This window comes from Oryx dammah, unplaced genomic scaffold (genome assembly GCF_014754425.2).
Source record: "Oryx dammah isolate SB20612 unplaced genomic scaffold, SCBI_Odam_1.1 HiC_scaffold_5, whole genome shotgun sequence".
Classification (NCBI taxonomy): Eukaryota; Metazoa; Chordata; class Mammalia; order Artiodactyla; family Bovidae; genus Oryx; species Oryx dammah.
The window spans coordinates 67235603-67250975 of NW_024070189.1; the positions used below are offsets into that span (position 1 = coordinate 67235603).

Genomic DNA, 15373 nt, shown 5'->3' on the forward strand with positions numbered 1-15373 from the left:
GTTACTAACTAAGGGAACCACGGGCTTCACTTGAATAAGGGGAGTCATTTCTGAAAAAGACAACCCTTCTTCCGCGGAGCGCAGCCCGCTGAAGCCGGACTCAGACAAGCGCCACCACTGCCGGATGCCCACAAGCCCACTTTCGACTTCCTGGGCGAGGCCGGAAACGGCTTTGGGTGCAGCAAGAACCCGGCGCCGTAAAGCAAGATGGCACCACTCTTTTTGAGGCAATTGTCTAATCTCCGTTTTATTTCCAACCTTTCCCTACTCACCAGGGTCCCTCGACTGTCGTTATCTTCCGTAGTTTTTCTCGACACAACACTCCCATACTTCAGTTTCATTTATCAGTGGTAGAGGATGGGCTGGAGGCAATGTAAGGTGAGAGTCAGCGCCGTGAGACACCATTTTGTACGGAAACCGGAGGCCAGGCGGAGATGGGCGTTGAGGAATCCAGACGTAACCTGGTTAGCCGAAGAGCGTGAGAGGGAGGGGCGAAAGGGAAGAAGGGCTTTTTTTTTTTTTTACAGGATGATGTATTTCCGCTTCCTTTTGGCCTCGTTGTATTTGGTTGGACCAGCTTGTTGCGGGGAGGGCGGGGGAAGATTGTTTGCAGCGAAGATCCGCGCACGGGAAGGTAAACTGAGGTAAAGTCGAACAGAGGGCGGGCTTTGCGCCTGGCTGTGTAGGAGGCTTGCGGCCAGGGTCCTGTGATTTAGGAAGAGCGGGGGTTGGAGATGCGAGGCTCGGGTTGTCCACAGAATTGGAGAGAGAAGAGGAGGTGGGGTGGGGTTGGGGGTTAAAAGGTGATTTGCGAAGCCAGACTGGGGTGGAATGACGCGCGCTGGGGAAGGGTTGGGGGAAATGATGGAGAGGATTAGGATGCGGAGGAAAGTCTGGAAGGCGCTGGTGGGGGAGGGGCTGGGGCCAGAGATCCTGGGACGCGGGAAAGGAGTTGAGGGGGTTGGTCGGAATATGGAGGTGTGGGAGGAAGGTAGTAAAGTCCTTGGGAGGCTGAAGGGTGGAAAGAGGCTGGTAACCGACGTTCGAATGCTGACCATGTACTTGGCCATTGTTTCCCCTGCAGCTCCTCAGAGACTCTTAGCCAGCAGCCTCTGCTCAGGCCCAGCCTTCTCTCTCCAGTTGCCACCACAGCCTGGAGGCGCCTGCCTCCGCCCTCCCGAATGGTGCTCCTCCTCGCAGGCCTCGGCCCAGGATCCAGGCCCCCTTTGCCCCCCACCTCGGAGCTATTGCTCCGGGTCTCTCCTGGTGGACTCCCTGTGACGGGGAGGGAAGGACTTTTGCATATACAAAGCTATAGCTCTTGGGACCCCACTGGCCACTTGAATCTCGGCCTCTAACCGAGTCTGAGGTTCTTCCTGTGCCCTCATTTTCCACTCTCTGAGAAGAGAAACCCTTCTTGCCACCCAGAGCCCAAGAAGCCCCAAGCTGGGGCCCTGGTCCCAGCATGTCAGTCCTCTTTTATGCTTAGGGCTGTGCCTTCTCCCTGCCAGCATGGCTGAACTCAGGCAGATTCCAGGGGGGCGGGAGACCCCACAGGGGGAGCTTCGGCCTGAGGTTGTAGAGGATGAAGTCCCTCGGAGCCCAGTTGCAGAGGAGCCTGGAGGAGGCGGAAGCAACAGCAGTGAATCCAAATTGTCCCCAAGAGAAGAAGAAGAACTGGATCCTAGAATACAGGTGAGAAGACTGAGCTGGAGGAGGATAGGGAAATGAGATTCTAGCTTTTCTGAAGAACTGTCAGATAAATGAGGAGTTAGACTTACTCTTTCCCCAGTGCACTGGGGCAGGAAAGGAGAACAATGATTGTCAACAAATCATTGCGGTGTAGTGTCACAAGTGCTAAAAGAGTTGTGTACGGTGGGAATACAGAGAGGCTGGGCCTGAGTGCCTGGGATGTGTTGCTGCTGGCTTCACTGATAAATTGAAGTGACAAATTGGCAGTAGGAAGCACACTTTAGGTCAAAAGAAAGTAGAACTGTTGTTTCTTTTCCAAATACACTAAGGGGCTGTTGACTCAGAGATGCAGTGTGAATGGGATGTGAGAGAAGATGGCTTTGAGAATGGAGGCAATTTTGAATCTTTTCCCCTCTCCTGCTTTCTTATCAGTGCCTCCTAGGGACATTCTTATTTGTGAAAGGTGAGACTCTTCATGTCTTATAAAGGTGGCACCAGGCTTAGGCCTGTAAGGAAATCTGATGTGTGCAGAGAGTTATATCAGGTGCGGTCAATCCTTCATAATACACATTTCTTTGAGGATGCTGGGTCAATCAAACGAATGGAAGAGCTGATCTGTTGCCTTGGAGCATTTACTAGTTGGTAGAGGGGCAGATGCCAACCCACTCCAGTACTCTTGCCTGGAAAATCCTATGGACGGAGGAGCCTGGTGGGCTGCAGTCCATGGGGTCTCGAAGAGTCGGATACGACTGAGCGACTTCACTTTGACTTTTCACTTTCATGCATGGGAGAAGGAAATGGCAACCCACTCCAGTTCTTGCCTGGGGAATCCCAGGGACAGGGGAGCCTGGTGGGCTGCCGTCTCCGGGGTTGCACAGAGTTGGACACGACTGAAGCGACTCAGCAGCAGCAGCAGCAGCAGAGGGGCAGAACTTTGTGAAGGAGGCAGTGGAGGAGGAGGACAGGCAGCACACGTGGGAGATACATGGCTGGCTGAGGCTGGATTGTGGTGTTTCTGGACAGTGGCAGGGAAGAGTTCCCTGGAGAAGCTGTTTAGGCAGGTGAGAGCCAGGGTGCTCCTGTATGTTTGGGACCTGAGTCTGCTGTTTGGTATGATAGCATCCCCCAGATTCTGATGTGGCAGTGATTCACACCTCTGCAGGTGAGCAAGAGCCTCCCAGTGCTCTCATTCCTGGGCTTTTCTGTCAACAGACCTTTATTAGGTTACTTAGTGAGTCAGGAAGGTTTCAAAGCTAGTCCTAGCATCCTTCCTGCTTTCTCTTGGTGGAGTTTCCTGGGACGTGTGTGGGGAAACTGTCTGTGCTGATAGTGTAGCAGTGGTGAGCCATTTGTTTACTGGCATGAGTCAGTAATTTATTTCTGCTCTGTTTCATGGGCATTGCATTGAAAACAACTCAATTTCTCCTGCTAGTTGTATATAGATATATTGTCCGCCTAGGAAACAAGTCGTAGTGAAAAAAGCCTTGGACTGAGATTCAAGCATCCTCTAGACCTATGATTTGTGATTTTCATGTAAGTTACATAACCTTTTTGAGCCTCCTTTTCTTCATTTGTAAGATGAAGGCTTGGTCTAGCTTATTTGCACAGCCCTTTGCCGCTTTGCTCTGACCCTGTCCTGTGATTCTTTTCTTTCACAAACTCTCTTGCCTATCTTTGATGAAAGTTTGTAGGTCTTGCTTTGAGAAAGAGATCTCTGTTTGTCAGGGAGGAGGGCCTGTTGATATTCTTCATATTCCCCTTTGCATCATTCCTTGCTCAACTGCAGAGGAGAATAAGTTGTGGTTTCTTTGCTTAGTCGCTTCTGCTCCTGTGTATTTTTCCATTGCCTACACAGGCAAAGGTGGTGTTAAAGGGCAGCTTTTATGCTGCACTGTCCAATAAAGTAGCCACTAACTGCATGTGGATATTTAAATTCAGTTAAGAATAAAAAAAAAATGGAGTTCCTCAGGTGTTGCTGGCAGGGCAGATGTAGAACATTTCCATCATCATCGACAGTTGTATTGGGTGAACTCTGTGAGGATCAGAGAATACTGAGCGAGACTAAGATTCACCTTACCTTGAGTGAGCCTGCACTGTTAATGAAGCAAGAGGGACAGAAGTACCCTAGTCTCTGTTGCTAAACCAGGAGGCACGTTGTAGAATGTTGTAGGTTATGTAGGGAGGCAAGGTCTTATTGTAGAGGCCTCCCTCGCTGATGAGACTGGTCTAGTGCTCTGGCCTCAGCAGAGATGCACCTTCTTTTTGCTGTGTGGAAGAGGCAGCTTGATGTGAGGAGTACCTTTCGTGGTGAAGGCTGGTGGCCTTCAGATCTGGGTTTGGGCTCTTTTAGATGAGAAAGACATTGGGTATGTGTCTTTTGAGTTTCTTTGTAGTGTTGACAGCGTGCAGGATCACGTTATTCTGATCCTATATTTTAGCACTTTAAATAGATTGGTGCGTTCAGTGGGTCTCTACCCACAAATCCATCAGGACATACCAGGGAAGTTTAGAAACACTCGTTCCTGAGCTTCGGCCAGACGTGTACATTCTCCTCTTGTTTGGGGTAAGAAGTTATGACTGGTGGCCTGGGCGAATCCACTGATCCAAGGATAGCCCAAAGATGGAGACCCTATTCAGGTATTTTCTGGAACTCTCAGAAATGGTCCCTTAGGCCCAGGCTCTTTCTGGCGTGGGAAATGGGGATTCTTGTCAGACAAACAGCTTGTGCCTTCTTGCCTGGAAGTTGTCTAGAATCCTTCTGGAAGTTGGAGGGAAGCCAGGTGGTTGCCAGTTGTAGGCCTACCTGAAGTGTGCTGCACCCCAGGGAAGTCCACTGGAGGTCTCTCTGTGCCTTGACCTCAGCACAGTTTTTCTGAGGCATCCAGGCTGGGCCTTAGCTTTCTGAGAGGTAGGGTCCCAGTGGCAGAAATAGAGGAGGGTAGTACTGGGATGGGCCTGGGTCTTCTCTCCTATGACCTTTCTCAGCCCTCTTTGTGATGGACACATTTCTTTCCTCAGGTAAGTAGATGCTTTCATTCACCTCCTCCTCCTCAGAGTGACTTTGCAATCTCTGGATTGTCTGAACTGTTTAGTTTAGCTTGCTCTGGAGGTCATTTTTACTTTATTTCTTAGTCTTTAGGTCCTGTATCACCTGGACTGACTGTGGACTTGGGTTTTTTTTTTAAATCAAGATATATCAATATTTGATTTAGGATATTATATAAATTTCAGGTGTACAACACAGTTTATAAGATTATACTTCATTTTGGGCTTGAATGTTTTAATGGCTTGCACAAGTTGGGCAAGAGCATCTGCCCTAACTGCCTTTGACTCAGTGGCCTGGCATTCATTCTGGGCATCAGCCTGGTGTGCTCCGGGAAGGTCACCCTCCCTGCGGGCTGCAGGCTCACTGATGGATGGTGAATGCTGACTCAGACTTCATCCTCCTCGAATTCGATTTCAGTCAGGTGCCAGGAGTCCCTGGTGCAGCAGGTCAAATGGAATGTGTTGCCAGTGGTCCAAAGCAGAGCCCTGGGTGCTTGTTGGCTTCCTGCTGTGCTTTGCCCTGGGTCTGCCTCAGCCTGGCTAACCCCATCCCCTAACCCTTTGCCCTCCAGCCTGCTGTCTCCCCAGTCTCCTTGTCCTGTTAGAGCTTTGTGACTCTGAGGAACAGACCTCAGAGTCAATAGGAAGCCTTTTTAAATTGCTGGAGATGCTTCGTGGGTACAAGTTTCAGTATAGAAAGACATACATGCCTCCTTCTGTAGACCAAGAGCCAAAGTCTTTGGTTTTCTTTCTAGTGACGATGACTTGGCATTCACTCCTCTGATGATCTTGTCAGGGTCTGGGAGTGCTTTGGGCTGTGGAACCAAATGGGATCCTGCCTTAGACCTTGGTTTGTTCAGAGGAACATTACAGGGTGCCTTTTACCCACCTCTTTCTCTTCTCCCCCAAAATTATTATTATCTTACCAGGACTGTAGGTTTCCTTAGGTGGTGGTACTCCTGTCTTTGAGGTATCCATCTAAGGACATCATTAGTCCTAGGAATGTAATCAATAGTAGCAGGAAAGCCAGATCATAGGTCCGGTCCTGGGTCCCAACTCCATCCCTGATTCCCTGCCCCTGCCCCATCTATCAAATGTGAATGGGATGAGATAGATAGTATTCCAGTGGGAACTGCTGAAAGGACTGGTCACCTCCTCCTTTAGATTATCTGAAACTCCCTGTGGGCCAAGTTCAGCCACAGAAAGCAGAGCCCAAAGAGGGCCCGGTTGCCTTTCATCCAGACAGGAATTGTCTTTTCTGACAGTTTCTTTGTGGTGATCTCATTAGCTGAAGGGGACGTCCCTGTCAGGAAGGCACTGTGAAACTCAAAGCTGTGTGCGTGTAGGCTGGTGGCACTGCCCCAGGCTTCCTTTGGGGTCCTCTGAGCCATGCCGGCGGCCTGTTTTCCACAGTGGCCAGTTGTTACCTTATGAGCACTGAGTTGTGTGACTAATCAGTGGATCTTGTGCACTAGCTTCTAGATCTACACAGACCAGTACAGGAGCCACATCCGACTATCCACGTTAAGCTGTGCTCTAAGGTCAGATGCATGTGGATTTCAAAGCCATGGTTTAAAATAAAAAGTTACAATATTGGTAATTATTATTTTATGTTGATAACAGGTTGAAACTGTGTTATTGTTTTAGATGTATTGAGTTAAATGTACTGTTAAAATTTCATCTTGGTGGTTTTCTTTCTTTTACAAATGTGGCTTTTATAAAACTAAACATTCCGCATAGGGCTCACATTATATTTCTGTCAGATATCTCTGTTCTGAAAAGTTTAGAGACAAGTTTGTGTCCTCTCTGAGGCAGAGTCTACATTGTTGTGAGTATGCATATTTTCATATCATTGTTCCTGGTTTTGTTGTATGCTTCCTCCTTTGTGTTCTATCTTATGCTGTAATTAGAGCACATAACTTGATTTCTTGCATTCTTACTTGCTGACTCAAATCTTTTAGAGCTTGAGGTGAGGTACAGATATAAAAGGACTAAAGGGGGATCACACAATGGGCTTTTGAAAGGGCCAAATGAAGTATGCAGGAGCAGTGATGGCAGCGTTCCTCACTTCCAGGTGCAGGTGGAGTGTAGGGCGTGGTCATGGGCAGCAGGTAGACACCAGGCTGGCTACTGCTGGCCTGTCCAGGGCTTCTGGAGGAGGAAGCTATAGCTGAGCACCAGGCATCTCTCTAGGCACTGCTCTTCCTCGGGAGTGTCATTGGCTCCCTGGGCCCCAGGAACTTGACCAAGGGGAGGGGAGGATACTCAGGCCAGCACCCTCCTTGCCACTGAAACGCACGGGTGGTTTTTGCTGCTTTTACCAGTGCTTGGGGCCAGTGAGGAGTTCAGGCCAGTGTGTCTGGTGAACTTCTTCCTGAGGCTCTCCCTCCTTGCCATAGGATCTACTGTGTGGGGACCTGGAGTTCTGTCACCACCACCCAAGCAGTTAGAGGAATCTTGAACCATGTGTTCTTCCCTGATCTTGACCTTAATTGTTCACGAAATCCTAATAATTTTGCATCCTGCATTTCCCAGGGATCTGCCCTCTCCTTTCCCACCTGGAGTACTTTAGAGAGCCTCCACTTTTGTGTCTCTGGCCCCTCCAAGCTTTCCCTACATTGCCCAAGTCTGCCTTCCTAAACCACTGGGGGCATCAAGCTCTGAGAGGTTGCCCCTGCCATTGGGAGAAGTCTGAGTATCCTGTCCCTGTGCCCCAGCCTCTCTGGCTTCTCTCCTGACAACCTGCCTGCCCTGGTCACCTGCTCTCCTGTTGGTTCCCAGCCCTTATCATGCCCTCCTCTCCTATGGCTCCTCACATGACCAAGGGCCTGTTGCTGCATCTTTGTGCTCTAAATTCTAGGTTTCATGGTGCTGAGTGTATAAGTATGTAGTAAAAATGTGCTGGGTGAGTAGGGCCCAGGGGTTTCTCCTTGTCTGGGACAGAGACCATTAGCTCTGAGGAGACTCCTGGCTGGAGGAGGAGGAGGAAGAGGAGGTGCAGTCTGATGGCAGCAGACTTGTTGCCACTGTGTTGTGTGCGTACGAGTTTTCCATACTGAACCTCAGTTCTCTTGTCCTTAAAATGGGGATTTATTGCATGATACAGAGGTGGAATTGTGAGGATTATCCAAGGCTGTATGTTATTAGATCTCTGACAAGAAGGCATTTGACAGTGACCTGTTCCATTTCTTCCCTTCCCTACTTGGCTGAGCTTTCCCTCTGTACCCATGTTCCTGCCCTGCCTGGTTCATATGAGGCTGCTTTCCTCTGCTGCTCTAACTTTCTGCCTCTCTCTGTGACAGGAGGAGCTGGAGCATCTGAACCAGGCCAGTGAGGAAATCAACCAAGTGGAGCTGCAGCTGGATGTGAGTGATACTCCTTTTCCTCACACTCTTAGGCTGGTTCCAGAGGTGCTTTCATCATTTTCTGTCCTCTTTTAGTACAGTGGCAGGGGAAGAGGCATGTATGAAAAACAAGAGGGATTAGGACCCATGCACATGCCTCCCTCTGCCTGTGTCCCTATTCTTTTGCCAGGAGGCCAGGACCACCTACCGGAGGATCCTGCAGGAGTCAGCAAGGAAGCTCAACACACAGGGCTCCCACTTAGGGAGCTGCATCGAGAAGGCCAGGCCCTACTATGAAGCTCGGCGGCTGGCTAAGGAGGTACGGCCAGCTGACCCACATTCTGGGGTGGGGGGCTGCATGCAGAGCCTGGCCCTGTAGTCTTCTGTCTCTGTATGGGGTGTGAGACAGAGCACTTTTTCTAGTTATCTTTTCCCCTTGTATCCCCTTTGGTTCATGGTCTCTTTGCTTCTCCACTCTATTACCCTGCTTCCTTCTTTTTAAATTTTTCTTTATATAAATAATATGGGGTCACTATTGGAAGGCTGTAAGTGTAACTTGTAACTATAAAAAAAGATAAGAGAACCAGAATCTCTCCAGATCCAGCCACATGAATGTTTTGTGATTTTCGTACCTGAAAGTTGTTTTAGTCAAGTGTGGTAAGGTGACAGACATAGAGACAACTGCCTCAAAAAAGTTTATTACTTAGTTCCTAAGAGAATAGATGGAGAAGGCAATGGCACCCCCTGTCAGATTATTCAGGACTACATGGGGAAGCACCTGAGTGGGTGAGGAGGCAGAAAATGTGAGGGGAAAGCTTATCGCAGAGCTTTTATTGTAGAGCTTTTATCATTGTTTTCATGGGAAGGAGTGGGTAAGACAGGGTAGGCAGCTTTGAGCAAATTTAGGATTGGCCAGTTTGAATAACAGAGGCAGGTTCTGGACTATGGGGAAGGTCTCTAGTTTTCTGGTACCTAGCCTTTCAGTGATTTAGAGCAGGGGAGTGAGTGAGTGGAGTCGCTCAGTCGTGTCCGACTCTTTGCAATCCCAAGGACTGTAGCCCACCAAGCTTCTCCGTCCATGGGATTCTCCAGGCAAGAATACTGGAGTGGGTTGCCATTTCCTTCTCCAGTAGAGCAGGGGAAATACTGGCTTAAGAGAGTTAGATAAAGGAGGTGATGGGCTTCAGATTGGTGGATTTGCATATAAAAAGTGTGCTCACAGAGTAGTTCACTGTCTCTAGAAGTTAGGCAGCCCTAGAAGGGCCAGCAAGACCTCCAAGATATCAAAACATCATGAAACATAGAAAATAAAAATGCGATTAATACAGCACAAATAATCTCTAAAAAAAAAAAAAAAATCCTGCTAAAATGGGATCACACATGTACTGTTTTTATCTGTTTATTATTTGAGGACATGATTCCATGTCAAGAATTACCCATCCATGCCATTGCTTTTAGGAACTTAAGATTTTCTTATGTTAGATAAACTATTATTTGTTTAACCAGTTTCCTGTAACTGAAAACTTAGGTTTGTTTCTAGTATTTTGTTTGGTAACTATGTTATGATGAATATCTCCAAGCAGTTGTCTGGTTATTTCATTCAGCTCATCTGCTGGACTGGAGCTGATGGTCTCAACCATCAACTAACCACCTTCCAACTAAAAGGTGTGGATTTTTCTTTGTTCTTCCTAGGGCAAAAGTCCAGCAGCCTTGGAGAGTGCTGGATTTTTTACGCTTTGCCCTCCACTGGCAGTATCCTTTTATTTCTACATGTATTTCTTCTCTTAGCTTACCCTTGGAACATATTCTTTGTAGAATTTTGCTTCCTCAGCACTTATCCTTAGTGCAGTTTGGGAGGTGAAGCCAACACTACAGTGGGCCTTTTTCCTTCTCTTGTCCTTGGGCAGGGAGGGTCTCCATGGGCAGCCAGGGGTCTTTGCAGCTCAGTCTCCTGAGGTCCTTCGCCCCCTCCCTCCCAGGCCCAGCAGGAGACACAGAAGGCAGCACTGCGGTATGAACGGGCTGTGAGCATGCACAACGCTGCCCGGGAGATGGTGTTTGTGGCTGAGCAGGGCGTCATGGCTGACAAGAACCGGCTGGACCCCACATGGCAGGAGATGCTCAACCACGCCACCTGCAAGGTGAGCCCGGCAGTGCCAGCTGGTCCCTTCTGCCAGTTCTGGTACTTCGTTTGCTTTCCCTGAATCCTGTCACCTTCCTCACTCCTTTCTGTCTCTCTCCTGCTCCTGCCTTCCCTCAGTTTTGATTCTGTTTTAGGAAAAGTCTGGTCCTAGCTCTCTGCCCTGTTTGGCCTCCTTGTGTCCCGTATATACTTCCTTTTGACTTAGAAGGTCCTTCTCGGCTCTTCTTGAATCTTTGCCTCCAGATGTGGGAGTGACTCAAGTGGTTCATTCCTGAATGCTCTGGATTCAACTCTCCTTTGTTATGTTTAGCTGTGACCCTTTGTTTCTATTTTCTGAATATTCTTCCTTTCTTGGTTTTGAGCTCTGCCAGCGTACCTTTTATAATTTGTGTATTATTTCCAGTCTTTCTATGGGATTCGCTTGTGGCTCAGGTGGTAAAGAATCCACCTGCAATGTGGGAGACCTGGGTTCGATACCTGGGTTGGGAAGATCCTCTGGAAAAGGGAAAGGCTACCCACTCCAGTATTCTGGCCTGGAGTCGGATGTGACTGAGAGACTTTCGTGTCACTTCTGTGGGGGCTGGGGAGTGGGAGGATCCCTGGCATCAGTTCTAGTCTCCCACCTTCACCTTGTAAAGAGCAAGTGTCTTAGGCCATTGGCTTTACTACAGAATAACAGACTGGGTGGCTTAAACATCAAAAGTTTATATTCTGGAGGATAGAATATTTCAAGATCAAGGCACAGGCAGATTTGGTATTTGCTGAGGGCCTGTTTCTTGCTTCCCATATGGCCAGCTATCTTTTCACTATATTACATGGTTGAAGGACCTGGGGAGCTCTCTGAAGCCTCTTTTATAAGGCAGATAATTTCATTCGTGAGAGCTCCCCACTCTTGAGCTAATCACTTCTTAGAGGGCCCACATTAAGGTTAGGATTTCAACACAAGAATTTTTTTTGCAGGGCAGGGGGTGGGGGTAGGGTGGGGGTGTGTACTTCTCTGGTGGTTAAGACATCACCTTCCAATGCAGAAGGTGTGGATTTGATCCCTGGGGGGGCGGGGAGCTAAGATCCCACATGGCTGGTGGCCAAAAAAAAACAAAAGATAAAACAATGTAACAAATTCAATAGAAACTTTAAAAATGGTTCACATTAAAAAAAAAACAAAACACCTAAAAAAAAGTTTGAGGGGACACAATCATTTATTCTGTAGGAGAAAGTGTCAGCTCCTGAGGAGTGGTCATTTCTCAAGCTCTTGTGTGCCCTTCTTAGTCCAGGCCCACGGGTCACATGCGAGCAGGAGTTCCACTTCTCTGGAACTCACACAGCACTGGGGGAGGGGTTGTTTGCTGAAGCTGTGTGTGTGTGAGGTTGACTCCTTGGTCTTGGTGGATGCAGTGGCTGGAGCCCTTGCCTGTTAGCTGCTTGGACATGGAAACCTGGAGAACCCAGTGCAGAGCTGTGGCTCTCCCAGTGAGGCTCCTCCCTTCCCCCAACCCCCAAGGGTGAGCTCTGAGGACCCCGATGTGGCAGATGTGTCACAGATGGATGGACATTGCTCGCACGCTCGTGAGTGGGCTAAGGACCTCGGCACCTCCTGGCAGCAACAAAGCTGAGAGGTGGCGGGTGGCGCAGGTAACAGCAGGCAGGCGTGAGGACTCAGTTCTCTTGTGCCTTGGGAGCTCAGTGCCTTCTCTGGGCTCTGTAGACAGTTACCATTTGGAGTGACAGACTGGGCAGGCTATAGGGGCAGGAGTGTGGGTCCGTGTTCAGTGGTGTGTGTGCTCCGCCCCACCTGGCCCAGGTGAACGAGGCAGAGGAAGAGCGGCTTCGTGGTGAGCGGGAGCACCAGCGCGTGACGCGGCTGTGCCAGCAGGCTGAGGCTCGGGTTCAGGCTCTGCAGAAGACCCTCCGCCGCGCCATTGGCAAGAGCCGGCCCTACTTTGAGCTCAAGGCCCAGTTCAGCCAGATCCTGGAGGTAGCTGAGTGTGGGGGGAGGGGGCGGAAGATGGGAGGGAGTAGGCATACAGAGGGAGGGCAGGTAGAGGGGACACTAGCCTGTTTCTCTGGGCCATCCACCAGGCCGGTGTCGTGGGACAAGTATGCTCAGAATGACTCCACAGGAATGGGAGGTGGGGGTAGGGAATGGATGCTGACAGAGAAGGGACGTAAAGGAGAAGAAGTGAGAATTGGGGGAAACCAGAGAGAAAGGGGAGAGGAACTGGCCAGATAGGGAACGGGAACAGTGGGTGGGAGTGAAGACCTGGGAGGAAGACCCTGGAATGCCAGGTAGGACCAGGGCAGGTTGCTAGGGAAGGAGGATCCCAGGAAGAACAGGAGTGAAGAGGGGCTGGGTAGGGTTGGTTCTGCACTGCAGATTAGTGGTTGGGGATGAGCAGAGCCAAGATTGGAGAAGGGACATCTCAGTGGGTCTGAGAGGACTTGGCAGCTCCAGGGGCCTCAGACAGTTGCCCAAAGGGTCACCTGACTCTGACCCTCCCTCTGCAGGAGCACAAGGCCAAGGTGACAGAGCTGGAGCAGCAGGTGGCCCAGGCCAAGACCCGTTACTCAGTCGCCTTGCGCAACCTGGAGCAGATCAGCGAGCAGATTCATGCGCGGCGCCGGGGCCAGCCTGCTCATACCCCGGGCCAGAGGCGCTCCTCTCCAGTGGGGGCGGAGGCTGGGCCTGATGGTGGCGAGGATGCGGACAGCGGGATCATCGAGGGGGCGGAGGGTGGAGGGCTGGAGGAAGGCGTCAGCCTGGGGCCTGGCGCTGCCCCGGACACTGACACGCTGAGCCTGCTGAGCCTGCGCACTGTGGCTTCGGACCTGCAGAAGTGCGATTCCGTGGAGCACCTGCGGGGTCTCTCAGACCACACCAGTCTAGATGGCCAGGAGCTGGGTCCCCGGAGTGGGGGTCGTGGAGGTCGCCACCAGCGCAGTATCAGCCTGTAGCCCGGTGCTCAGGGTGGCTGATGCATTCATACCACCACTGGCCCAAGGAGGGCCCTGCAGGTTCCCAGCTCCCTCTCCTCGGGTCTTGCTTCCCCCAGAGAGGTCAGGTTGGCTGTGTCTTGAGTCTGTTGTATATGTCCTGGCTTTCTCACCTTGCCCTGCCCCCCACAGGTGGCAGCTCTCTTTGCCTTACCCTTTCAGAAGGCTTGTCTTTGGCTCTGACATCTCCTTTCCCCATGTTGGTCCTTCACAGTCTGTCTGTCTGCTGCCCTGTTTTTGACTTCTGTCTGGTTTTTCCCCCTCAGGGAAATTTGTCTGGGCGGCACAGGGAAACCATCAGAGAAGGTGGGCACTGAATCTGGGTCCCAGCATCTTGGTCCCCCCAGCCTGAGTGAATGGATGGGTCCCCCTCCCGCCTACTCATCTCCCAGGTGGTTCCTGGGATGTTGCGGAACCCTCCAGCAGCCCAGCAGCCCGTCCTCTGTCCCAGCCTGCTCACGGGTAACATGTAAGAAGTGCTGCGGGACTGTGTGCCTCTGGAAGACACCACCCATCCCTTTAGTGCTCCCTCCTTATGACCGAAGCCCCCTGTGCCTCAGAGCAGGACTTGAGGGATACTGGTGTCAGGGAAGGTGAAGCCCAGTCCCATTGTCAACCAACACTACAAACTCCAAACAGGCTCCCGTGTGCATTGTGTTTCCCCAGCTGGGCTGTGTCCAACATTGCCAAGGTGCTAGTGGGTCCATGTTGGGGGGTGGAGATGTAGTGAGGTTCTGATGGCTGAAGCTCTTCCCATTTCTGCTGTGGAGTTAGGTCTGTTTACTTTTTCTGGGTAGAGGATGCTGAACCAAATCTCGGCATTCTTCTGTCGGGTGGAGTTAGGGAATTTGGTGCTCAATTGCTCTCCCTCACTCTTCCCAAAACCAAACCATACCTAGTCCAGAATCCCTTGGGGGATGCTCAGGTTTGGCTGCAGAGCCTCTGCTGATACAGGGCAGGGTTGGCCTGCAGTAAGGGAACCCACCCTCCATAGGGAGCAGTTTCAGGTGTCTGATGGCACTCCCATGCTGTGTGGGGGAAAGGCAGGGAAGCTTCACTGGATCTGGGTGCCTTGGGGAACCGATCCTCCTGTCCCACCCCAGGAGGGCTGAGAGCTGGACTCTGGACAGGAGAATTTGTGCCTAGGCCTGTGTGCCGCTGCCATCAACTAGGAGGGCTGGGGTGGGGGGGGGCAGGGCCTTCAAACAGAGGTGGTCTCTCTGTCCCAGGGTTAAAACAGGATGGTCATGATGAGAACTGCCAGGTTTGAGGTGGTCTCTCTGTCCCAGGGTTAAAACAGGATGGTCATGATGAGAACTGCCAGGTTTGAGGTGGCCGTGGGTAGAGGGAACATGGAGGATGTGGGCGTGCGTGCGTGCGTGCGTGTGCCTGTGTGTATGGGGGAAAGGGTCTGCCCCTGGTTTATTTAAATAAAATAGTTTATGTAACAGTAATGTTTACTGTCTCTTTCAGGGGAGGGAAGAGGAGAAAGGGGTGAAGATGGAGAGAAGGGAGAAGCAGGGTGAAGTGAGGTGCGTTTTGATGGAGTAGTCAGGGAAGTTCTCTTGGGAGGTGAAGGATGAGATGGATCAAACTTCCAGCCATGAGAGGAGGGAAGGTTTATGGCCACAGGGCTGGGGTGAATGCACACCAGGTCAGTGGTGTCCGGGAACACTCTCCTCCACCCCCCGACAACCACCAGTCTGCTAGCCGGGAAGGGCTCTCTGCAGGGTGGTGTGGGTGTGTCAGCCACCGGTGGTGCAGATGAGATGATGGTGCCAGTGCTGAACATGAGCATAAATAAAGGGGAGGGCCAAGTAGGGTTGCGGCATTTAGCAAATATACAGGATGCTCAGTTAAACTTGAATTCCAGATAAGACAGTATTTTTGCCTCCCTGCAGTGTTTAGGAGATACACATTGTCATTTGTCTGAAATTAAAATTTAACATAGGTAAAAAGTGACTCTCAAGTCAGGGCTTGACCTGTTGTAGGTCAGGAGGAGTTTGAGTACATTTGGACCAGTAGCCTGTGAAACATCGAGTGGAATCAGGTTGGGGAAAAGACAGGAACTTCAAAAGCTGCAGAGGTGGAGTGAAGGCTTTCAGCTGAGCCCTACCAGAGGTGAGCCTGCATTTATAGCCAGCTGAGGAGCAAGTCT

General features: G+C 50.7%; 1 protein-coding gene across 4 annotated transcripts; it reads left to right on the plus strand.

Annotated features, from left to right (window-relative positions):
- Window positions 1-205: 205 nt before the first annotated feature.
- Window positions 206-14669, plus strand: SH3BP5L (SH3 binding domain protein 5 like). Of its 4 annotated transcripts, none has more exons than XR_005721073.1 (8): window positions 206-644; window positions 1085-1695; window positions 8040-8102; window positions 8272-8400; window positions 10061-10222; window positions 12026-12199; window positions 12730-14479; window positions 14540-14669. XR_005721073.1 is itself a non-coding variant. In XM_040240323.1 (7 exons), exons 2-7 carry the CDS (start codon window positions 1513-1515, stop codon window positions 13174-13176), a joined length of 1158 nt encoding a protein of 385 aa, XP_040096257.1. In that variant the 5' UTR covers window positions 206-644; window positions 1085-1512; the 3' UTR covers window positions 13177-14669. The 4 variants fall into 4 exon arrangements, 1 of the variants encoding a protein (XP_040096257.1); XR_005721071.1 differs by having other exon boundaries at window positions 12730-14426; window positions 14487-14669; XR_005721072.1 differs by having other exon boundaries at window positions 206-634; window positions 12730-14426; window positions 14487-14669.
- Window positions 14670-15373: the final 704 nt, after the last annotated feature.

Bases quoted from the DNA above. Each gene is read 5' to 3' on its own strand.
- SH3BP5L (XM_040240323.1), top strand. From the start codon at position 1,513: ATGGCTGAACTCAGGCAGATTCCAGGGGGGCGGGAGACCCCACAGGGG. The intron at 8,401-10,060 runs GTACGGCCAGCT...CCTCCCTCCCAG, and splicing joins CTCGGCGGCTGGCTAAGGAG to GCCCAGCAGGAGACACAGAA. The intron at 12,200-12,729 runs GTAGCTGAGTGT...CTCCCTCTGCAG, and splicing joins AGTTCAGCCAGATCCTGGAG to GAGCACAAGGCCAAGGTGAC.